Here is a 26,728-nt window from a genome sequence, read left to right as displayed (position 1 = left end):
AATCACACTTATGATCAAGATGGACTGCAGGAGAATGACAAGATAACTTCTCTGCCCGGCCAGCCAAAAGATGTAACTTTTGCACAGTATTCAGGCTATGTGACAGTAGATGCACAGGCGGGCAGAGCTCTCTTCTACTATTTTGCAGAGGCTACACAAGACCCATCTACTAAGCCTCTCCTCCTCTGGCTCAATGGAGGTATTATTGGAAAAGGAACGACTTAAATCACATATATTAAGCGTATATTTTTAGGTTCAAAAGTGTTATATTCAGTATTGACTGACATGTTGAAGTTTAATATGTTGCTTAAGGTATGTTGTCACACTAAGAATACATTTCTACACTTAAAATGTTAAACGCTCAGAATCTACTAAAATCCATTAGACTTAATATGTTGCTTAATGTATGCTATTTAAGATTGGCCGTATTATTGCCTTATTCTTCAATCTTCGTATAATTGGAATAATCCTTCATTATGCAAAGCTAATAGCAATAATGGCGTGAGATTTCAGGGCCTGGATGCTCATCGTTTGGAGTGGGAGCAATGACTGAGCTTGGACCCTTCGTTGTTCAGCCTGATAACGCCACTCTCTCTAGTAATCCCTATGCGTGGAATCAAGGTCTTCTTTTCTTTTCTATACCCACCCACCTGTATTTTTTATCTTTCACCATTGATGTTTCTTATTAACTTTCATTTCAATCCATTTTTTTACAGTGGCGAACACATTGTTTTTGGAATCACCTGCTGGAGTTGGATTTTCATACTCCAACACCACTTCTGATTATGATAACGCCAATGATAACAACACTGGTATTTTAGTCAGAGTTTTGTTAAAAGTATGGATGCATACCAATTTGTCTAGAGAAGTTTTGTTTCATATTTAGTAATGAAAAATATATTTTTGATGTGATGGGTAAAAACTGTAGCTCGGGATACGTACATGTTTCTACTGAATTGGCTTGAGAGGTTTCCGCAGTATAAGAACAGAGAATTCTATATCGCAGGGGAAAGCTACGCTGGTAAGTCTTACAACTCGCTGATATCTGAATACACAAGAATAATAATCAGTAAATACTAATTTACTCTGTTTTTGTGCAGGCTTTTATATCCCTGAATTGGCAGACACTATTCTTAAGAATAATAACTCTCGTACATCGATTATAAATCTTAAAGGAGTTATGGTGCGATTCCTCTCTCTACTTCTGTCTTTCTAGAAAAATACTATAAATAATATATATTAATATTACAAATCATTAAAAAATATTTATTTGTTAAAAATTTGTGTTTATATAGATTGGAAATGGAATAATCAACTTTGAGACAGATGATTGCGGGATGGTTGACTATCTATGGTCACATGCATTAATATCAGATGAAGATTATGCATATTATCGTTGTATTGCATCTAATTCAAGTTATGGAACTCAAAGTCACAAAGTTCGCTCTCAATCGGAGTCATATAGGGGAGAGATAAATATCTATAATATATATGCACCTCTTTGTCCTTCCCATCCCGATCCCATATGGAGACTTTCTACTTTCAGATCTTCAGCTTTGGCGGTAAGAAACAAATGTACTTAAGTAGATCCATGATTTTTTCTAGAATCTTTTACCATATTCTGTTTTGAAGTTTATTAATGTTGGGTCATATGACAAAGTTTACAAGATATAAAGAAATACGAGATCATCTTTATTACAGGATGCTGCCCCTACGAATGGATTAGATGGATTTGATCCATGTAGTCCTGGGTATGTACTCACCTACCTTAACACACCTAAAGTGCAAAGTGCTCTTCATGCAAATATAACAAGCTTACCTTATGCATGGTCAGAATGCAGGTACGGTTACATGCAACTCTTTTAAAAGCTAAGGTAGATGTTTGATCTTAATTAATGATCACAAGATCATTATCTAAACTATAAAATTTCTCATTTTTTGCTCAACAGTAATGTGCTCACATACAATGGCATAAATGTGACAACTATGTTACCAATTTATCAAAGAATGATGGCAGCGGGATTGAGAATACTAGTCTACAGGTAAAAGGGAGAAATTACACTTCTTTAGAAGGCTATTATTATTCTTACTGATATTGTAATCCTTAAATAATAGCATGTTCTTTTGGTTGCAGTGGAGATATAGATGGAAGGGTACCAGTGACTAGTACAAGATACTCAATTAATGCATTGAATCTTCCAATTGAGAAAGCATGGTATCCATGGATGGATGGAGATATTGATGTAGGGGGTTATAGTGTAATTTACAAAGGATTGATATTTGCAACAGTAAGAGGAGCAGGGCATGAAGTGCCAAGCTATCAACCATCAAGAGCATTGACCATGACCAAACACTTTTTAGCTGGAAAGCCTCTACCTTCATAACAATGACACATTTGGAGATTAATATTGGTATTTATTTTGTTGGCCATATAAGAGGCTTTATTTAGCTACTTTATCTTAATCTAGTGAAAAATATGGGGATCGCGTATCTTTTGGTTATTGCTACTTATTATTGTACTCATATTATATTTTAACTGAATTAGATACCTATTAAGGATACATTTGGGAATACCATTCAAAATTTTAGCTAAGCACGTGTTTACTTAAGGTTCAACCCGCTCTCATTCATATATCTTTAATGCTCTTCAATTCCATCACGAACCCTTATTTTACCTTCTTGATGATGAATCACTAACCTTGATGGTAAGAATAAGTTCTAAGATTGTGAAGTAGCAATTTTGGTACCAAACACCTCGCATGCATTTCCTATAGAGAATTTTTCTCTATGCTACTTTACTAAGATACAACCTTTAAATTTTTATTTTTTATTTCTCTATCAAAAGAATATAATTTTACCATTTTATATTTACACAGTAAGTCTACACCATTGAACCTTAAATAAATAAATCTTATGTGTTATAACAATTATTAGTATTTCTCAATGTTGCATTACATATAATTATAAGATTTTGAAAAAAAAATTGTTCATCTATACATTTTTTAGTGAGAACTTTAACATGATTTAAAGTGTTACAATGATGAATTTTAAGAAAGTTGGTTTTGTGAAATAAAATAGAGTTGATGGAAGCTTGATGGGTTGAGATAAGACCACAAAAATATTGATGTTGTATTAGATAAGTACACAAATCAAGGTAGTTATATTTATAGAATGGTATAGCTATCCTTGAGGAGCTTATTCAATAAAAACTAAACATTGTCAATTCTTTTGTTATATATGTATTGCACTATATAAATGCCATTTCAATGAAAAAAGAAAATTTCAGTTTTGGTATATTTATGTGAAGAGAATTGTATTACAAAATAATAAATTTTATCAAATTTTATTAATACTAATTTAAAATTCAACCATACATGAAATATTTTAAAAAATTATCATAATGATCAACACACTAGACATTGGAGTTAATGATGTAATTTGAAAAAATCGTGAAAAAAATATTTTGTAGTGAATACTATGTGATATATAAAAAAAATCTTGCTAAAAAAATAATAGAAAAAAAAAGCATGAAAAATTTATAAATAAAAAATGAGAATTGAGATAAAAACTTTTTAAAAAGCATGAATTTACATAGAAATTCTACAAATTCTTCAATTCTTGTGGTCTAATGGAAAGGGTGCAAAATGAGGCATGTAATTTCTTAGGATTTGTCTATTAAGCCTACATAAATTAGGAGCATGGGGCTTAAACTCTGTTTATTCAAGGTGTCATTCTTGATATTAAGTGGACCTAATCAAGTACATGAATTAGTCAAAATATTTCAAGAAAAATGTCCTTAGTAGTCTAGTCTACACTTTGAGATTTATTTTTTATTAATGTAAGCAGGGTTTTGAAAGGGCCCAAAATTTTGTAGATTTTTATGTTTTGTGATTTCAACGTTCAACCTTTTGATCAAAGTCTACACTTATAGTAATTTCAAGATTAAACCTATTTGATTCCCCAATATTATATTTATTTGGAAGGATTGGGTGTTTACAAAATGTTTTACTAAAATCAAATTTGATAAATTGATTTAAGAAAATAATGTTTCTTTTCCTTAGAAGTTTATCTATTGTAGTCTTGAACATAAATGCTCCTTGAAGATGTACAAAGAATTATTTTAAAAGTTTGGAACTCTATTTATATGCAAAATTAGTTAATACCAATATCCTGGGGAGGAGGGGCTGATTCTTTATTATCTTCTTAAAGAAATGTTTACCATTACAATAGGCATAAATGAACTTATGTATTGTTAAAAAGAGTAGGATTGGGGTGTATTAGGAATTGTCGTTGGTCTGAGGAGAATCTATAGTCTAATTAGTGAAGTGGGATAGATGTCGTAAATCATTGAATGCATCTTATAGGTAAGTATGCTCCTTGTTTTCCTTCTACAATTAGTGGTTTCATAAAGCTAATTCTTTGTCAAAATTAACTTATTCAACTAACAGATGGGCAAAGACAATTAAGAGGAATTGGTCTAGTGTGTTAGAAACTAGGAAATCAAATTTTTAACAATTATTGCAACATAAAAGTTGATTGATGGTTTTAATTACCATTCTTTATTGTATAATTTGTGTCTAATTTATACTTAATTTAAGAGGCTATCTACCATCCTTTTAAATTATCTTTTTTCCTAAAAGGGGTTGGAACTATATATTTACATCTTTGGTTGCCTATGTAAATAAATCTTGTCATGACTAGTTAGACATTCCTTTTGGACCTTATATGTTGTGATGATTACGTTTCTAACTTTTTTTTTATACTTTTTTCTAGTTCGAACCTTTGAATTTTTATGGGTATTATGTATAAAATAATAATAAATTTGTTTTCTATGGGCATAAGAGGGTTCTCACGTGCTTGTCAAGGTAACTCACATTTTTTTATAATTTCTTGGAATGATGTCATATATGTAGATAGAAGGTAGGATTATGTTAAGAAGTTAATTGGCGACGATCCTCCCTTTCTAGAGTCTCAAGTTGAAGGAAGGAAACAATATTAGACTAATGGTATTCACTAAGTAACCTTATGATGTTGGTTGGTTCATTGCTACATCCTATTGTTTATTACAAAGTTTAAGAATACATTGATCTTTCAAATTAAATTTTCTAATAATAAAAACATACCTACAATTGATCTAAACATAATTTGAAACTATAAATTCTTAATGTACTTTAGAATAGTTCAATGTATTATTACTCCATAAACATATATATGATTTTACATTAAACATTATTTTCAATGATTAAACTATACCTATGTATATTAATTTATGAAAAAGTCATATACAATATTTTTTCAAAAAAGACAACAAGGGGATAAAGGGTGAATTCAAACCACATGAGATAAAGGAGGACCCTAAGCAAGAGCATAGGAAAGTCAGAACGAAGGGTAGCGAGGAGAAGAGGAGAAGAGCATGAACCGATCACAAACCAAAACAACTGAGAGTTTGATTTAACTGCAAGTCGGATTGTTCCATTGTTTGCTCCGCTGTTTACATTGAGGGAATCTCAAAGGAGGGTATTTTGTTATTTTATTATTATATTAATTTTGTAGATCATAAAATAAAGTTGTTTAAAAAGGATTGTATATGATAAGTTTAATATTATATCTTTGTAAATATTTTATCATTTTATTATATTAACTTTGTAAATTATTAGAAACATTTATTTCCTGAGAATTGTGTAACAGATATGGAATGGAAGAATAGATTATGGTCTAGATAATTGCGGAATGATTGATTATTAATAGTGTGCGTTGATGTCAGATGAAGACTATGCAAATCAGCGTTGCAAATCATCGGATTCAAACTATCAAACTTACAGTAGGACTTTTGACTCTCAATCAAACCCAACCAAAGGAGACATAAATGTCTATAATATTTATGCACCACTCTATCCTTCCTATCCCAACCCCATATGGGCATCTTCTACTTCAACTGTAAGAAATGAATATGCTTAAGTATATGAATATTTTTCTTGAATCTTCTAGCCATGTTTTATAAAGTATATTAGTGTTGGGTAATATGGTAAATGTTGAAAGATATAAATAAATATCAAATCATCCCTATTATAGGAGAGTATCCCAACAAATGGATTAGACAGATTTGATCCATTTAATCCTGGTTATGTACTTGCCTACCTTAACACACCTAAAGTGCAAAGTGCTCTTCATACAAATGTGACAAGCTTGCCTTATGCATGGGAATAATGAAAGTATGATTATATATGAGACTCCTTGAAATGAAGATACTTTCATGATATTACTTAATACTTGGAAGACCATCATCTAAACTATTTTAATTTTCATATTTTGGGGAGGGTTATTTACCATTGGGTTTTCTCCCTTTCTCCATCTTAAGGACTTCACACATGTCCTCGCGCTTGCCTCATGTGAGCTAGCATGTGTGATTGAGAGGGGTAGTTAGATGTTCTATCCTATCTTTCTACCTATTCTTCCATGCCTTTATATGCAAGAGTTTGATTGTATTTTTCACACTCTCAATTTTATATGATAGACATAATTTTGTTTCTAAGTTACACTTGCCAATCAATATTATGCTATTTAGTTAACCCATGAAAGGTAGGTAAAGTGTTCATTTGGGAAAATCTTCAAAGCATAATATTTTTTTTTTTCTTGTTTAGTGATAACTTGTGAAGAATTATTTATCATGAATTTTTATGACCTATAGATTTGTATTTGGTGATCATGGATTCATACTTATGATTATCAATTATATACCTGATTTTCATGTTAAACTCATAGTTATGTTAGTGTTGAGGGTAGTGTTTTGATTCTATTGCCCATATTATCAACAAACAGATTTATAGTAGTCTCATGATATATCACATATCTTTAAAATAATTAATACATCTCTTATCTTTTTTAGTTTTAATGTTAGATTATGTGATTCTATCTCTCATGATTTAATGTGTTTTAAGTCTTATACATATTTAGCTGGTTAACTATTAAGAGTCATGTAAGATCAGTTTGGAATCTATATGTGTATGCTAGATCAGTTTATTCATCTATAGGAATACACCATTGATTTTAACTTTGGTTATGTGTGTAAGATTGTTTGTATCTACTTGAACAGGGTCTTGAAGGTCTTGTAATAGTTGCTAGGATACTACAAGATTATGCATTGGTCCTAAGCTTATCTACTTGATCATGAATCTTGTCATATTGCTCTGAAGTTGATAATCCTAGCCTTGGAAAATTGGTTTATTTTTTTAGGTTAGAAAAAGAGTGATTTGGATCATCAAGATATTCCATAAAATTTGAAAGTATCATTCATAATTTAATATTCTTGTCTAGAAAGAAATTCCTTTATTGACTAATTGATAAGGGGTAGAATTAGTTGATTTTTTTTCTCTTAACCTATCATTTAGAAAACAATGGGGCTATGTAGTGACAAAGGTGAGTAATAAAGATTCTGAATGACAAGAGCATTTCCAAAAGTGTGAAAACTTGTTTATATTTTAATTCCTTTTAATTCCTTTTAATTCCTTTTGACCATACGCCTTTGTCCATGAAAGCAAACGAATATGCTGATTACCATATGAAGGCACCTATTTCGTAATCTATCGATAATGAATTCGATAAAATCAATGCATGGAAGCCAAATGTCGATCAACAGCTTGTTTGATTACTTTTAAAAATTTCTATGCCGCCGACTTTTTGTCTGCTCCACATAACAACGTAGCCTGCCGGCTGTTTACTCTCAATCAATCATAATCGGGTCTTTTTATATCAATCCTCTCTTGCTCACCAGGCAAATTATTTATTCAACATGGAAAATTTAAAAACACTGTTGTCAATGTCACTTTTGACTCTGTTGATCTCTCATTCTCACCAGCTTAGTCAGCATCAAGTTTTCTCAGAATTTTTGGAGAAAAGGAGCTCTACTGTGGGAAGACAGACACAAGAATGGACGCCTCCTCCCATTAACTTCAATCACACTTATGATCAAGATGGACTGCAGGAGAATGACAAGATAACTTCGCTGCCCGGCCAGCCAGATGTAACTTTTGCACAGTATTCGGGCTATGTGACAATAGATGCACAGGTGGGCAGAGCTCTGTTCTACTATTTTGCAGAGGCTGCCCAAGACCCATCTACTAAGCCTCTCCTCCTCTGGCTCAATGGAGGTATTATTGGAAAAGGAACAGTTTAAATCATATACATTAACTTTATATCTTCAGGTTTAGAAGTGTTAAATATTTAGAATTGACTAATATTTTTTAGGTCTAATATGTTGTTTAATATAGCACATTTTTAAACTTAAAAATGTTAAACACTCAAAAATGACTAACATCCACTAAACTTAATATATTGCTTAATGTATGATGTATGCTATTTAAGACTGACCTTATTATTGCCAAATTCTTCAATCTTCGTATAATGGAATAATCCTTCATTCTGCAAAGCTAATAGTAATAATGGCGTGAGATTTCAGCGCCTGGATGCTCATCATTTGGAGTGGGAGCAATGTTGGAGCTTGGACCCTTCCGCGTTCAGCCTGATAACGCCACTCTTTCTAGTAATCCGTATGCGTGGAATCAAAGTCTTATTTTCTTTTTTATACCCACCCACCTGTATTTTTAATCTTTCACCATTGATGTTTCCTATTAACTTTCATTTCAATCCATTTTTTTACAGTGACGAACACATTGCTTTTGGAATCACCTGCTGGAGTTGGGTTTTCATACTCCAACACCACTTCTGATTTTGATTATAAGGCCAATGATTACAACACTGGTTTTTTAGTCTGAGTTTTGTTAAAAGTATGGATGCATACAAATTTGTCCGGAAAAATTTTGTTTCATAATTAGTAATGAAAAATATATTTTTGATGTGATGGGTAAAAACTGTAGCTCGGGATACGTACATGTTTCTACTGAAATGGCTTGAGAGGTTTCCGCAGTATAGGAACAGAGAATTCTATATCGCAGGGGAAAGCTACGCTGGTAAGTCTTTCAACTCGCTGATATCTGAATACACAAGAATAATAATCAGTAAATACTAATTCACTCTGTTTTTGTGCAGGATTTTATATCCCTGAATTGGCAGACACTATTCTTAAGAATAATAACTCTCCTACATCGATTATAAATCTCAAAGGAGTTATGGTGAGATTCCTCTCTCTACTTCTGTCTTTCTAGAAAAATATTATAAATAATATATATTAATATTAAAAATGATTAAAAATATTTATTTGTTAAAAATTTGTGTTTATATAGATTGGAAATGGAATAATCAATTCTGAGACAGATGGTTGCGGGATGGTTGACTATCTATGGTCACATGCATTAATATCAGATGAAGATTATGTAAATTAACGTTGTATTGGATCTAATTCAAGTTATGGAACTCAAAGTCACAAAGTTCACTCTTAGTCGGAGTCATATAAGGGAGAGATAAATATCTATAATATATATGCACCACTTTGTTCTTCCCATACCAAACCCATATGGAGACTTTCTACTTTCAGATCTTCTGCTTTGGCAGTAAGAAACAAATGTACTTGAGTACATCCATGATTTTCTCTAGAATCTTTTAGCATATTTTGTTTTGAAGCTTATTAATATTGCGTAATATGACAAAGTTTACAAGATATAAAGAAATACGATATCATCTTTATTACAAGATGTTGCCCCTACGAATGGATTAGATGGATTTGATCCATGTAGTCTTGGGTATGTATTTACTGTTGGTGTAATTAATTATTCATGTTGGATATTATTACACCTTACTTGAGTTTACTTAGGTACATGCATATCATAGTAGTTTGGGTATGAGACACTTGGGTGTTTGTGCCACATTGGGATAGTGTGTAGGAGAATTTCGACCTTTTGTGGTCTTATCTTCTTGTTACATTCCACATTCGGTGGGTGATCCACCTCATGTGGAATATTATATTGTTTTTCCTACCTACCACAACTATTTCCTACATACCCTTGTTTCTCATTGAGCCACATGTCATGTTTGTGTGCTCACATATCCATATAACCTTGCCTATATAAGCAGGGTCATATTCATTATATGTAACGATTGATAATCTAGTTGATCAGTATTTTCATCTTGATAGAATACAGTTTATTCCTATCAATATTTTGTCTCTATTTTGTACTTTTCATTGAGCTTTTGATCTTGGCAAAACCTCACCTGGTATCAGAGCCTAAAGGGCTTATTTGATTAGTCGTTTTTTGAGGCTTCTATTTTCGGATTTGGGGATCTGATTTTTTGGGGGGTGTTATACGGTGATTTGGACATTAAGGTTGAGTCCGAAAGATCGTTTCCATGAATTTTGAGTATAAACTTGACCTATTTTGATGAAAAGTGAATTTTGGATTTCGAATGAAAATTTTGCCCAACTTGGACGAACGGTACAGTTTTTTCAAAAAGATTAAATTATTTTTCTGTGAAATTTTTTTCTAATTTTCATATTTTCAAAATTTCGCAGTTTTTGAAAAAATTAATTGTAAAAGTTTTTTTTAGTTTTAAAAAAAAAAGAAAAGAATAAAAAAAAATTGTTTTGGGGGGGTAGCCCCCCACCCCCCACGACAACCGTACTCTGTCCGCAACTTTTTTGCAAGGTCGATGTCCTTTGTCGTACTCTCCCGCCAGCCGACCCCACATTTCTTCTGGCCACTACACTGTCTTTCGGGTGTCGTGTTTGCACCTCTCAGCGGGCCCCTTTTCTCTGGCAAACTTCTCTCCATCCGCCGACCGTTTGGGTTATCGCCGGTCGTTTGGGTTATCGTCGACCGCCCGTGTTGCACCTTCGACCGCCGACTACTCCTCGACGACCACCCTGCTCAGGCCACCGTACTTCGGTTTTTGGGCCGCCGCTTCTTCCATTCTCTAGCAGCATTGACAGCTCCGCTGCCCACGAACCTCCGACAGCATTGACAGCTCCACTCTGGGCCTCCTCCCGGTGGGCCCCTTATTTACTCCGACGACCGCTTTTTTACCAATAGTGCCCAGTCAAACGCCCGGTCACCCGCCACATCGGGTCTAGTCAACAGGCCTGTAAAGTCCATACGCCCAGTTGGAACTACACATCATCTCGTCCGTATGACACGATAGTTGTACCAGCTAATCGGATTTTGCCACGTGTACAGTCTGACCGTACGGACTACCATGCAGGGGGAAGTGAATTTTCTTTCAACGGCTAGACGACCATCAATTTTAAGCTCACACTCCACTGACGTTAGCGCCACATCAGCAGTATTTTGAAATTTTTTACCCCCCTCATTGAGCGTTTCAGTTTTGCAGTCCGACTTCAGGTGGCCATAACTTGCTCATATTTGCTCTTTTTTTAGTGCATTTTTTTTTTAAATGGGCTATAATTTTGTGCTCTTCGTAGTGGTGAAGGAATTTTATGGTTTGGATGGACGGATTTTTCATAATTTGGATATTCTCTTGACTGTATCTGTCTGATATTAGATTTTGCAACTTCAGAGGCTTCGTTTGGGGTCATACGACCTCCTTTTCAGGTGCCATTTTTTTCAAAGTGCATAATTTTTTGTCTACTTTCATAATCTTTCATTATTTTGCAGTGATTTTGAGTATAAATTGTACTTTCAATATTTGGTCATTCTTGGCTTATTTGGTACTTGCATTTTGCTTGGATCTCAGTTTAGATCGCTTGTTGTATTTGTTGAAGTCTCTTATATTCCATTTTGAGAAGTTGTAAAATTGAAATCAGAAGTCCATCTTTCTTTGTTTTGCAAGTGGCCCATTGTATACACACTAAGTATAAAGTGTCAAATCACCATTTTTTGGGGGGGAGGTTCTTGATTATGTAATTTGGGGGGGTGTCTTGTGTGATTGTGTCTCTCTCTATCTTGTTTTTTTTCATTTTATTGCTATGGGTTCTCCTAAATTTCCACTTAACTCCTCATAATTATGCTTCATGGAAGATTAAGGCTTGGAGTAAACTAATGGAAAAAGGACTCATTCATTATGTAAATGGAACTATTCCTATAAATATTTTGTCTCTATTTTGTACTTTTCATTGAGCTCTTGATCTTGGCAAAATCTCACAGTTACCTACCTTAACATACCTAAAGTGCAAAGTGTTCTTCACGCAAATATAACAAGCTTACCTTATGCATGGTCAGAATGTAGATACGGTTACATGCAATTCTTTTAAAAGCTAAGGTACTTGTTTGATCTTAATTAATGATCAGAAGATTATTATCTAAACTATAAAATTTCTCATTTTTTGCTCAAAATAGTAATGTGCTCACATACAATGACATAAATGTGACAACTATGTTATCAATTTATCAAAGAATGATGGCAGTGGGATTGAGAATACTAGTCTATAGGTAAAAGGGAGAAATTACACTTTTTTAGAAGGCTATTATCATTCTTATTGATATTGTAATCCTTAAATAATAGCCTGTTCTTTTGGTTGCAGTGGACATATAGATGGAAGGGTGCCAGTGACTAGTAAAAGATACTCAATTAATGCATTGAATCTTCCAATTGAGAAAGCATGGTATCCATGGATGGATGGAGATATTGATGTAGGGGGTTATAGTGTAATTTACAAAGGATTGATATTTACAACAGTAAGAGGAACAGGGCATGAAGTGCCAAGCTATCAACCATCGAGAGCATTGACCATGACCAAACACTCTTTAGCTGGAAAGCCTCTACCTTTGTAACAATGACACATTTGGAAATTAATATTGGTATTTATTTTATTGGCCATATAAGAGGCTTTATTTAGCTAGTTTATCTTGATCTAGTGAAAAATATGGGGATCACGTATATGTTGGTTATTGCTACTTATTATTGTAGTCATATTATATTTTAGCTGATTTAGATACCTATTAAGGATACATTTGGGAATATCATTCCAAGTTTATGCTAAGCACATTTTTTTGCTTAAGGTTCAACTTGGTCTCATTCATGTACCTTTAACATTCTTCAACTCCTTTATGAACTCTTATTTTACCTTCTTGATGATGAGTCACTAGCCTTAGTGGTAAGAATAAGTTCTGAAATTGTGGGGTAGTAATTTCGGTACCAAACACCTCCCATTCATTTACTATTGGGAATTTGTCTCTATGCTACTTTTTTAAGATACAACCTTTAGAAAAAGAAAAAAAAATATGTATCAAAAAAATATATCTTACCATAAATCTAGACCATTGAACCTTAAATAAATAAATCTTTCATATCACAGCAATGATTATATTTTTCAATGTTGCATTACATATAATTTTAAGATTTTGAAAAAAAAATAATGCATCTATACATTTTTTAGTGAGAACTTTAACATGATTAAAAGTGTTACAGAGATAAATTTTAAGAAAGTTTGTTGCAAAATAAAATAGAGTTGATGGAAGTTTGAATGGATGAGATAAGATCACATAAATATTGATGTTGTATTAGAGAGTACATAAATCAAGGTAGTTATATTTATTGCATGGTGTGGCTATTCTTAAACTAACAAACAATGTCAATCAAAAAATTTGTTAAATATGTATTGCACTATATAAATGTCTTTATTTCAATGAAAAAATAAAATTTCAATTTTGTCAATGGGTCTTTGGTCTACTGGTGAAGTTGAATGGCTCCAAATGAGCCCACCAAGGATCAAGTCTTGCTGAGTGCAAGGCTCCAACATCATGTTTTGATACATACATGTGAAGAGAACTGTATAACAAAATAATATATGTTACCAAAATTTATTAATATTAATTTAAAATTCAATCATAAATGAAATATTTTTAAAAATTATCATATGTAAATGATCAACACACTAGACATTAGAGTTAATGTTGTAATTTCAAAAAGATATTAAAATTTAATTTTGTAGTGAATACTATGTGATATGTAAAAAAAAACTTGATAAAAAGATAACAGAAAAATTAAAAATTAGAATTGAAATAAATCTTTTTAAAAAGCATGAACCTACTGCATGGAAAATTCTACAAATTCTTCAATTCTTGACTATTTGTATTGTCTTTAAATGATACAAATTAAAAATTCTAAAACATGTTGATTTTATTTTAAGCATCCTACTTAGGCCAAAAATTGAGACACGCTATTATAGGATCAATTAACCTTGGTAAATCCATATGATCACTTATGTTAGAGTAAGATTGTCTTAGATCATCGAAAAATTACATGACTTTTTTTTATTTAAATGTGCTCGCAACATGAGCTATTTATTATTTGTTAAGAGACTATTCACTTTTCTAATGTGTGACACTATTCTATAAAATAGAACAAAAACTTTGAGAATATTAGTAGGAAATATGATGTCTTTTGTATTTCCTTTGGGTAAAAAATTGTTGCTCATAAATCTAATATTCTTCACTCAAAATAAACCTCCCTTATTAGCCGCTTAGTAGAAATGGTTGGAATTGAGTTAGACCTAATAAATTTATCACATGCATTGGGATTATTTCTTCTCTTAATCTATCCATCAGCGAAACATAGGCCTAAGTAATGGAAATAGTGTGTGACAAGTTTCTAAATGGCAAGGACATATGCTTTCTCTAGCATGTAAGTTTCAATTTTGTTAACATTTGTTATCCTCCTCCACTCTATATTTGTTTTCTTGTTGGATATTATGCCCTTCTCACTTGAATCAAATGAATTGTTTTATTAGAAACTTCTTGTTGTGATAAATGCCTTGAAGGCATGCAATTTCTTAGGATTTGCCTATTAAACTTAAAGAAATTAGGGGGATGGGGCTTAAAATTTGTTTATTCAAGGTGCCATTTTTTATATTAAGTGGACCTAATCAACTACGTGAATTAGTTAAAATCTCTCTAGAAAAATGTTCTTAGTAATCTAGTCTACACTTTTAGAAATTTTTTTATTAAGGTAAGCGGGATTTTGAAAGGGTCCAAAATCTTGTAAATTGTTATGTTTTGTGATTTCAAGGTTCAATCTCTTGGTCAAATTATACACTTATAGATTGTTATCTTTAGTAGTTTTAAGTTTAATCCTATTTGTTTCTTTAATATTATATGTATTTGGAAGGATTGGGTGTTTACAAGAGGTTTTACCAAAATCAAATTTAATAAGTTGATTTGAGAAAATTATTCAACATTTATTTTCCTTTAAAGTCTATCTATTTTAGTCTTGAACATAAATGCTCCTTGAGCATGTACCATGAATTCTTTTAAAATTTGGAACTCTATTTATATATCAAATTAGTTAAGAATACTATCTTGGGGAGGAGGGGTTGATTCTTTGTTATCTTTTTAAATAAATGTTTACCATTGCAATAGGCATAAATGAGCTTATGCATTGTTAAAAAGAGTAGGATTGGAAGGGTGCATTAGGAATTACCTTTAGTCTTAGGAGAATCTATAGTCTAATTTTTTAAGTGGGATAGATGTTGTAAATCATTGAATGCATCTTATAGGTAAGTATACTCGGTGTTTTCCTTCTACAATTAGTAGTTTCATAAAGCTAATTCTTTGTCAAAATTAACTTATTTAGCTTGTAGATACATAAAAAATTTCATTAAAAAGTGTTCGCTTATCAAATCTCAATTTTCTAATCATCATCAAGGTGGATCCATTATAATATTAATTCCTCATTTTTCATTATACTATTCATTATATTAATATTCATATCCATATTTCATTATTTCCATTATCCATTATTCATTATATTATTAATATATTCATATCATTAATTCATTAAGTCCAAAAAAAGATACATTTCATTATTTATCCATTCCATGTATTTAAAATAAACAATAAACACTCCTTACCATTTACCATTTTCCATTACCACTCATATTCTCTCCTTACCATTCATTCTTCCTATACCCCTATTATCCCATATTCATCCCACAATCTAGATCCACCCTGAGAATTTCTATTTAATCCAACCCCTCTCTCTTTAAATCCATCTAGCTATCTAGAAATTAACTCACTTTTGTGCTCTTGCATTTCTCAACCTTTCTGCATTTTTATTGCATATTTTGCTTTGCATTTTAAATCTCCAATAAATCATAGCTTCTTGTGTGTGCTTCTGAGAGTCATTTTACTTACATAAGATCTTTGATTTAAGGAGTGCAATGGAATAGTTTTTTCATAGCATGCATGTGTGTTTTAGTTTAGATTTTTATTTTGCATGTGTGTGATTTGCAGGAACTTCATTGTTGATGTTGGAAACAAGTTTGAATCTTTGATTCAAACGTCTCATTTCCTCCATCTACACAACTAACATATGGGCAAAGACAAGTAAGAGGAATTGGTCTAGTGTGTTAGAAACTAGGAAATCGAATTTTTAATGATTATTGCAACATAAAAGTTGGTTGATGATTTGAATTGTGTCTAATCTATAGTTAATTTAATAGGCTATCTACCATCCCTTTTAAATTATCTTCTTTTTTAAAAGGAGTTGGAACTATATGTCCATCTTAGGTTGCCTATGTTAATAAATCCTGTAATGACTAGTTAGACATTCCTTTTCATTATATGTTGTGATGATTAGCTGTCTAACTTCTTTTTGATACTTTTTGTTAGTTTGAACCTTTGAATTTTTATGGGTATTATGTATAAAAAATAATAAATTTGTTTTCTATGTGCATAAGAGGGTTCTCATGTGCTTCTCAAGGTAACTCATTTTTTTTCATAATTTCTTGGAATGATGCCATATATGTACATAGAAGGTAGGATTATGTTAAGAAGTTAATTGGTAACAATCCTCCCTTTCTAAAATTTCAAGTTGAAGGAAGGAAACAATATTAGACTGATGGTATTCAAAATGTAACCTATGATATTGATTGGTTTGTTGGTACATCGTATTGTTTATTACAAAATTTATGAATACATTGATATTTCAAATAAAATTTTCTAAACTAATATAAAGCTAATGAAAACATACCTACAATTGATCCGAACATAGTTTGAATCTATTACTCCATAAACATATATATATTTTATTTTCAATGATTAAACTATATCTATTTATATTAATATGTGAATAAGTCAAATATAGTTTTTTATCCAAAAATACAACTAAGGGATAAAGGGTGAGTTCAAAACAGAGCAGATAGAGGACACAAAAAGAAACAAGGATCCTAAGCAAGAGCATAGGAAAGTCAGAAGGAAGGCTAACGAGGAGAAAAGCATGAACCGATCACAAACTAGTACAACCTATATTGTTTGCTTTTACTGCAAGTCGGATTGTTCTTATATTGTTTGCTCCGCTGTTTAGGTTGAGAGGGTCCACCAATCCATCTATTTATAGCAGACTCTCCCGGTGACCAGGCAATCTGAGCTACATCATTCATTTCAAAATGAAAAAATTAATAACCCTGTTGCTAATCTCAGTTTTGGCCTTCTTCCTCGGTCCTTCTGTGGATGGGCAGCCCCAAGAATGGACGCCTCCTTCCATTAACTTCGATCACATTTACGCTCAAGATGGTTTGCAGGAGAATGACAAGATAACTTCTCTGCCCGGCCAGCCACCAAATGTAACTTTTGCACAGTATTCGGGATATGTCACGGTGGATTCAAAGGCTGGCAGAGCTCTCTTTTACTATTTTGCAGAAGCTGCCCAAGACCCATCTACTAAGCCTCTCCTACTTTGGCTCAATGGAGGTATTATTACCTTACCCTTCAATCTTCATATCATGGAATAATCCTTTCATTCTGCAAAGGTAATTGTAATAATGGCGTGTGATTTCAGGGCCTGGATGCTCATCTTTTGGAGTGGGAGCAATGACTGAGCTTGGACCCTTCCGCGTTCAGCCTGATAACGCCACTCTTTCTAGTAATCCCTATGCGTGGAACCAAGGTCTTCTTTTCTTTTCTATACCCACCCACCTATATTTTTTATCTTCACAATTGATGTTTCTTATTAACTTTCATTTCAATCCATTTTTGGCAGTGGCAAACACCTTGTTTTTGGAATCGCCTGCTGGGGTTGGATTTTCATACTCCAACACCACCTCTGATTATAGAAATGGCACTGACGATAACACTGGTATTTTGGTCTGATCTTGTTATAGGCGTGAATGCATCCCAATTTATTTATAGAAAATCTTTTTCAATTTTATTAATGAAAAATATGGTTTTGATGTGATGGGTAACAACTGTAGCTCGAGATTCGTACATGTTTCTACTGAATTGGTTTGAAAGGTTTCCGCAGTATAAGAACAGAGAATTCTATATCGCAGGGGAAAGCTACGCTGGTAAGTCTTTCTACTGGATGATATCTTAATACACAAATATTAGAAAGAATAAATATTTGTTTACTCTTTTTGTGCAGGGTTTTATATCCCTGAATTGGCATACACGATTCTTAAGAATAACAACTCTCAGACATCTTTTATAAATCTCAAAGGAGTTATGGTGCGATTCCTCTACCTGCATTTACAAATTCTTAGAACTGTTCTCTGCTAGAAGCGAAGAGTATATATATATATATATCTATCTTTTGTTTCAACGTACACTTAATAATATTTTTAATATTAGGTTGTGTAGGATATAGTATTTTAATAAGGATAATATATGATATGTTATTTTTTTATTAATCTTGTTAATCAATATATATAATTGTTTGAAAAAGGATTGCATATGATAAGTTTAATGTTATATTTTTGTAAATATTTTATTATTTTATTATATTAATTTTGTAAATTATTAGAAATATTTATATATTGAAAATTGTGTAACAGATTGGGAATGGAAGAATAGATTATGGCCTAGATAATTGTGGAATGGTCGACTATCAATGGTCACATGCATTGATGTCAGATGAAGACTATGCAAATCAGCGTTGCAAATCATCTGATTCAAACTACCAAACTTATAGTAGCACTTTTGACTTTCAGTCAAAACAAACCAGCGACGACATAAATGTCTATAATATTTATGCACCACTTTGCCCTTCCCATCCCGACGCCATATGGGTATCTTCTACTTCAACTGTAAGAAATCAATATACTTCAGTGTATGAATATTTTTTCTTGAATCTTCTAGCCATATTTTTTAGAGTATATTAGTGTTCAGTAATATGGTAAATGTTCAAAAAAATAAACAAATGTAAAATCATTTCTACTGTAGGAGACTACCCCAACAAATGGATTAGATGGATTTGATCCATGTAGTCCTGGTTATGTACTTACCTACCTTAACACACCTAAAGTGCAAAGTGCTCTTCATGCCAATGTGACAAGCTTGCCTTATACATGGGATGAATGCAGGTATGATTATATATGAAATTCCTTGAAGTGAAGATACTTTCTTGATATTACTTAATACTTGGAAGACCATCATCTAAACTATAAAGTTTTCACATTTTTTCTCCAAACAGTAGTGTACTCTCATACAACACCTATGTGGACACTATGTTCCCACTATATCGAAAAATGATGGCAGCAAGGTTGAGAATACTAGTCTACAGGTATAAGGAAGAAAACTATTTCTTTCAAAAATTAATATTATAAATATTTCAATTGTGATATTTTATTAACAATATGTGGTTTTGTCTATAGTGGAGATGTGGATTTTATTAACAATATGTATTTGTGCTTGTAGCGGAGATGTGGATGCAAAGGTGCCAGTAACTAGTACAAGATATTCCATTAATGCATTAAATCTTCCAATAGAGAAACCATGGTACCCATGGATGGATGGAGATATTGACGTGGCGGGTTATAGTGTAATTTACAAAGGTTTAACATTTGCAACTGTCAGAGGAGCAGGGCATCAAGTACCTAGCTACCAACCATCTAGAGCCTTGACCATGACCAAATACTTTTTGGCTGACAAGCCTTTACCATCATAATAATCTCACATTTGAACATTAATATTTGCATAAATAAAATTTGACAATAATAATTATGGTTTATAAAATCTATTAAAGATGGATATTTTGTCAACATATCTTATTGCTTGGTTTTGATTTATAAATTTAAAAGTTATTAAATATTGTATTTGTTTGTTTTTAATAAACATATAAAATAAACATAACATTTATTTATGTCAAATTATATAAAAAATGATGTGAGCTACATTTCATCTCTATAATAAAAGTCATTCAAGAATTTTATAAGTTGTAGTTATATTAAAATATAATAATAATACATAGATGGAATTATAAAGGAAAATAAATTTGTTTTAAGATTAAAGTAGGCTAATGAAGTAATTTAATTAATTTTATAAAATAGCTAGAATTAATAAATATTTTACACTAATAAATTTAAATTAGATAATTAATTTTAATTATTAATATATGAATGAATAATGGGTTATATCTCTATTGTGGACTTTACTTTTTAACATTCTTAGACCTTAAAAATGTGATCTCTTTCTTAGTGTACTACTTTAGATTTTGTGATATATATAAGCTCTATTTAAGGTCAATTAAATTGCATGTTTAGAAATATTTTGTAGTTGCAAATTCATCCACTATGGGAATATTTGACCTTTCAACTTAGAGTCTACTTATTCTTGAAATACCTAAGACTTTCAACCAATCTTTTGTAGTCAGTAGAATAAATATTATTTTTTATTAGATAAGTGTGATAAAGACCGCACACCCATATGTTTAAAATATCATAAATGATAAGTTCAAGAGTTGTTGCACTTATGCAACAATAGAAATTATAAAGAATAACATAGAAAAAACTAGAAACTAACAAAGATACAACAAACTAAGAGGTCTTGATATTGTGGAGGTTCACAAGAGCATTCCAGTCATTTCCAATTTGGTTCAATCTTTTGTTCCATGTGCCCAATTTATTCTCAATTTTTTCTCCGCCTCTCAAATTTTCATTATTTTTTTGTTCCTTTGTGCCTCTTCTCTTATAGATATTTATTTCTCTTATTGTGATCCTTGTGCAAAAAAGCCATATAAGTTGTCAAGCACTCCATGGGGTTCTTTCTTATTAAGAGAAACCTAGCCAACTGATTTCCAATTTGAGATGCTTTGTTCTCCATTAAGTTTATTTTTACTCTACAATAACTTGTTTATATCCTTTTTTTTCTTAACTATTTAATTATTGTTGTTATATCTAACAATCATTACTATCATCATCATTTTTTCTTAGCATTATTTTTATTGTGAAGTTTCAGAGGATAAATTAGAGCCTAAGACCATAGAAGCTAAGTTGGTTTCCAAAGTCTCATAAGGATTATAATAGTAGTTTTATAATCTTCAAGGTACAAGTTCATGGGGATTTTGTAGGTAGGGCCAATTCTTCTCCTTCACTTTCATTAATATAGTCGACAATCACTTCCAAAGTGTTAATTTCCATCTTATTTTAATCTTTTCTTATAGAAATTATTGTATCCCAACTATTGGTTGCAACAAGTCTCACAAACCTCCTCTTAAAAATTTCTTTCTAGTTATACATACTCTCCTCATTATCATCCTCCTCCTTACCAGTTTCCTTTTTAGGTATTATTTTTCTCTTTTCAGACAATTTCACTTGTTTTGAAGTTTCTCTTTCTCTTATCCACTCACTTTTGGTTTGAACCTTTAAAATAGAGAATACTTTTAGATTATTTATTATGTTTGCATTTGCTTCTTTCAACATAATTCTTACCTCCTTCGCTAGGCATTTATTGAAATGACAGACCCAAAATAAAAACAAAAAACTAAATTATGATTGTAGAGAATGAAACAAATGAAAAATATTAACAATTTGATTCTCCATGATAATATTAAAATGTTGTACATAGTATTACATTTTCCATACAAAATTCTACACTTATTGTAATTGTATATGGTGAAAAGTGGATAATGGAAACAACAATATTGAAAGACTAAATGAATTCAACCACAAAACCCTAGCCTAACAACAATAAAGATCTGCCATAACATATGAAGATTACCTAAGACAATGAAAATCAACAAAATCACAAAGATTATACCATCACATGTCCAATAGGGTTTGAATCTCCATTCTTCATATCTCCATTGATCTTGCTTGATATATTTTCTCTCAAATTTTATGTGTGCACAAGAGCTCAACAAAGAACGAAAATATGGTTGATAGCTTGATCGCAAAAAGGCTTGATTGCATAAGATTGATTAGATAATTAGAATGCTTAGGGTTGATAATGAAGGAAGCATCTCCTTATATAGAAGACACTGTAAGAAATGGAGGGATCAGATTAAGAGGTGTAAAAAATAGATGGTCGGCTAGGATTAGAGGGTAGGTAGAGGAAATAATTAAATGATAAAGGGGGTAGGTAGTGTAGGAATTAAGAGATGAATGACATGTGTCATAGGTAGAAAAGGATAATGAATTAATTAAATAAATAAAGATTTATTTAATTAATAGAAGAAATGGGATCAATTAAATAAATAAAGTATTTATTTAATTTAGGAAAAGGATAATTTAAATAAATAAAAGTATTTATTTAAATGAGGAAAAAGGGTATAAAAGGATAAATGAATTAATTAAATAAATAAAGATTTATTTAATTAATAGAAGACTTAGGATAAAATAATTAAATAAATAAAAATATTTATTTAATTAGACAGGACAATTTTAGGTGTCTACATTTTGGCCCTCTTTGAGACAATGTAGCTTATTGTGTTGGCTCAAAGAAAATAAGATGAATTGATACAAAGTTGCCCCATGATGGGAATGATATGCCCCCTCGAGATATTGGATGAAAATGTTCAAAAAGATCGCAGACAGTCTCTCGATAAGAAAGAAAGGATAAAAAAGATTGACAAGATAGGATAGAGTGGCAGAGTCCTGGGATAAAGAAGACTGACTCGGGAGACGAGGGCTAGGGTAGTCTATAAGATAGATTATGAGGGAAATAATCCTAATTGGCATCCACACACCTAAGAGATCAAAGTGCAGGGAGAGCAGAGCGCAAAGCAGTCAGGAAAGATGGCATTGGTGCACAGATTCGACCGTGTTCACCGATATCAAAGGCTAGCTGACGCAGGAGAGCCAGTCAGTACCACAAAACCTCTGTGCACTTTGGTGTATCAATTATTGTCATCAATGCATGTTAGGTAGGTCAATAAATACATATTAGGTATGTCGTAGAAACTTGTCAAGCGGAGCAAAAGACGTTAAGGCACGTCTGCGTTGGTGTCAGGTGCGTCAGGGTAGGATAGGCACGTTTGTGTCTGACCTAAACGCGTCTATGATTTGAAAAGAATCCATGATAAATGCGAGCACGTTTGTGAAATGTAGAAACGTCTGTGCAGGTCAGGCGCGTATATGCATGACAAAGGCACGTTTGTGTAATCCACGCGCGTTTGTGAAATGTAGGAACATTTGTGTATTATTTAAGCGCGTTTATGTCTTCAAGGTCGAATCGGCAGTTTTGTGATAAACATACGCTATCGATTGGATAATTTGTTGAGAGGATACACTCAAATAGGTCCTCTAGGGAAGACTAGGATAAAAGATATGGTTGAGATTGACAATTATGTGATAGAACATACATTGCCAATCAGGAAACTACTCAAGAAAGTACACTCAAGCAGAGGCCCTAGGATAGGATAGAGCGAGGTACTTTATGATGAACAGGGAGTACCATAGAAATTGACAATTTTGTGATAGAACATACGTTGCCAATTGGATTAGGCTGAAATTGACAATTCTATGATAGAACATACGTTATCAATTGGATAAGCTACTCAAGAGGGTACACTAAAGTAGGTGCCCTAAAAGATAAGATAAAAGAAGCACTTTGTGATGAACAGGGTCTACTACTAGGATAGAGTGCCATATGATTGTAGCATCCTAAAATTGCGACACTTGCAATTTCGACCGCATTTGGGTCTTCACGATGGCGACGCAACACTGAACCTGAATGGAGACCCCGAAACTTGCTCACGACACCAAAAACTGCATTTCTCAGCACCCTGGCCTGATCCTCCTTGCACCCCGTTGTCCCTAGAGGTGGGACCATGGCGCCCAGTGCCCTAGTCCTTCAGGACTAGGGCGCCCAGCGCCCTGGTCCCCCAGGACCATGGCGCCCAACGCCCTGGTCCCTGGCCCTATTTTGGGCCCGGTCTCCTATGGGACTTCGGGACTTTTTGTTTGCAATTTGGAAAATAACATTTCCTGGTCGGCCTAAGGTCGGGAAAATCAGTCTATCAACCCTAATTGGCAAGTATATAAACTACTTTTCCTCTCTCATTTTGAAGATGAGGGAAAAAGGCGTGGAAACGATATTCAAACATTCAAGCATTCAAGCATTCAAGCATTCCTTCAAGCAATTGATCATTCTAAGTCTCCATTCAAGGCTAGATGTTGCATTCAAGACAAGGATTCAACCATTGAAGAGGAGATCACATGCTACAACATACAACATACAACAAACAACAACATCTATACCTTCGCATATAAGGATACAAACATCCTTACAACAAGGTACTAGTACTTGTTTTACATTACAGTCATTTACATTTACAGCATTTCTCATTTCTTGGTTAATTCCAAAACCGGGGTTTGACCTAAGGGCAAACCCCTAATCCCTAACCCCCCAATCATCTTCTCTTTTCTGTGTGTAGGTTGCAGGTACGTGGCTGAAATTGAAGATCTGGAATCCTTGTGCAGAGACGAACATATCCCCCTTCGTTTCGCGGATTTTTCGGAGGACCGTGTGCACGCCGGGCGCCATCGTCCCGTCAACTTTTGCTCAAATTTGCAGGACAGCGCCGTCTCGACATTTTACTGCTAATTCCAGGTCCGCAGCTTCATATCATATCCCTATCTCTATTTATAAGTGAATCTTTCTTGCTTCTACATGCATTCCTAGTTCAATCTTTCTATCTACATTCTTTACAAAAGAGGGTATCCTTGCTATCACAACCCTTGAAACTCATATAGAATCCAATCTTGCATTGCGTGGGATTGGATCTTGTGGGTTTCAACCCCTCTTTTGAATGTAAAGTCCTTCCTAAGTGAAAACCATCAACCCTAGTGACTCTCCCTTCTCTCTCCTCGGAGTTGGGGAGGGGAGAACGACTAGGGTTCGATTTTTCCGCTTTACAATGATATATATAAGCACTAGAGGATAAAAAAGCAGCACTTTGTGATGAACAAGGAGTACTACTAAGATTGACATAGTTGATTGGCTTGACTGTAGGAGGACCTACCTATGCTAGAGTCATGGGAGAGGTACCCTTCGACTCAAGGATTACGACTAGAGTTGACATTGGAGGATAGAGCAGTAGTTGAGGCCATGGGATTATGATACATTATGTATATGCCTAAGTTTCGAGCGAACATGGGGTTGTTGACTGCATTAGCCAAGAGATGGCACTCAGAGACATGCACTTTTCATTTGTCAAAGGGTGAGATGATAGTCACCTTAGAGGATGTGTACAGGATACTGTGGATACCGATCGATGGGGAGTTGGTTCCTTACAATCGAGAGGGAGATCGAGAGGCATTGAGACGAGTGTTCTAGGATTCAAGGCTGGAGATGAGAGAAGGACATGTGGCCTAGACCACCATGATAGCTACAAGATTGGCTCTATCGGCGGTGCTAGTAGGAGTTATCAGTGGGTTCCTCTGTCTAGACAAGGGGACACGAGGGATGGTTGTGGTTTGGGGGAAGACTCTGGAGACATTCGTGATGGAGCACACCAGGTTTGCATGGGGGTCGTGTCTGCTAGCACACTTGTATTATGAGCTGCATCAATTTGTGTATCATCGATCAACAAGATTGGGGTGCAGAGTGACACTATTGCAGGTATGGGCATATGAGCATCTTCCAGTTACACAGTCGATACACTTTAGAGGAAAGGGACATGGGTGCGGTTATGTACATTTGTATGATATGATTACTTCCTAGCCACGGATTGGGAGGCTAGAGTACTGGCACCGAGTGATTGATGAGGTAGACAGTATAGTATGGAGGCCTTACCGAGACTGTGAGGAGTGGGAGGATGACGCAATTGAGCTGCCATATATGTTTAGGAGTAGGTATCTGATTGGGCAGACACCATATGTTATTGAGCGACAGTTGATTGACAAAGTATGTAGGAAATTTGGCAGGATACAGCGGATGCCACATAGCTCAAGGATGTATGCATGGACGGTGAGAGATCAGGCACATTTAGGTCCTTTACTGTCTTATGATTAGGCAGTTGCACAAATGCAGGAGATGGTTCTCATTCCTTGGGATATTTGGGCAGATGTGGAGGACGCAGGGATGGATGTCGAGTACAGTGCATTTTGGGCAGAGATTCTGTTTCCACGGCTGATAGATCCAGGAGAGCTGATAGAGGGTGATGGAGGGGATGGTGGAGATGATAGTGGGGATGGTGCAGGCAAAGGCAGACGGTGGAGGTGAGGTGTAGTAGCAGAGAGGAGGGTAGCTCAAAGGAGAGATGGAGGAGAGGAGAGACAGGCACATGCAGTCAGAGGTAGAGGTCGACTACCTTTACAGGTGCTAGCAACCCAGGTTTCAAGACACGGATAGCCACAGGGACAAGGGGAGGAGGGAGGAGAGGAGGATGAGCTACTCTCCTTGAGAGAGATCTGCCAAGGACATGCAGATGAGATTTAAGATCTAGAGAGGGATGGGGCTAGGCTCAGGAGACAACTGAGGGACACTGGGCGAGAGAGGGATAAGGTTATTCAGCGCTACATGGAGGCTGAGGAGGCACTAAGGGCAGGGAGACGAGGAGCAGAGGACATTGGGGTCGAAAATGCCTATGTTCTATGAGCAGGGGAGGAGATAGCCTACTAGAGAGACCTGTAGTATGGAGTTGTACCACCTGATTAGCAGGCTAGGAG

The 26,728-nt window shown here is 33.8% G+C and overlaps 1 protein-coding gene across 1 annotated transcript; it reads left to right on the top strand.

The window, feature by feature from the left end:
* Window positions 1-26,657, top strand: LOC131052568 (uncharacterized). The gene is made up of 25 exons (XM_059211741.1): window positions 1-199; window positions 514-621; window positions 717-812; window positions 929-1,021; window positions 1,101-1,183; window positions 1,296-1,562; window positions 1,702-1,841; window positions 1,950-2,042; window positions 2,135-2,288; window positions 7,856-8,147; window positions 8,456-8,563; window positions 8,659-8,757; window positions 8,874-8,966; window positions 9,046-9,128; window positions 9,240-9,329; window positions 17,363-17,594; window positions 17,683-17,790; window positions 17,884-17,979; window positions 18,095-18,187; window positions 18,265-18,347; window positions 18,674-18,925; window positions 19,062-19,201; window positions 19,536-19,710; window positions 26,091-26,278; window positions 26,522-26,657. The coding sequence occupies exons 2-25, from the start codon at window positions 546-548 to the stop codon at window positions 26,655-26,657; spliced, it is 3,270 nt and encodes a 1,089-aa protein (XP_059067724.1). The 5' UTR covers window positions 1-199; window positions 514-545.
* The last annotated feature ends 71 nt before the right edge of the window (window positions 26,658-26,728 follow it).

The sequence above is a fragment of the Cryptomeria japonica genome, chromosome 9 (assembly GCF_030272615.1).
Source record: "Cryptomeria japonica chromosome 9, Sugi_1.0, whole genome shotgun sequence".
Classification (NCBI taxonomy): domain Eukaryota; kingdom Viridiplantae; phylum Streptophyta; class Pinopsida; order Cupressales; family Cupressaceae; genus Cryptomeria; species Cryptomeria japonica.
The sequence above is the reverse complement of the archived record's forward strand: the minus strand, read 5'-3'. Positions and strand labels throughout refer to the sequence as shown.

Coding starts and splice junctions, on each gene's coding strand:
- LOC131052568 (XM_059211741.1), top strand. CDS start 546: ATGACTGAGCTTGGACCCTTCGTTGTTCAGCCTGATAACGCCACTCTC. Junction 1,842..1,949: donor TATGCATGGTCAGAATGCAG/GTACGGTTACAT, acceptor TTTGCTCAACAG/TAATGTGCTCACATACAATG. Junction 2,289..7,855: donor AAGGATTGATATTTGCAACA/GTAAGAGGAGCA, acceptor CATTCTCACCAG/CTTAGTCAGCATCAAGTTTT.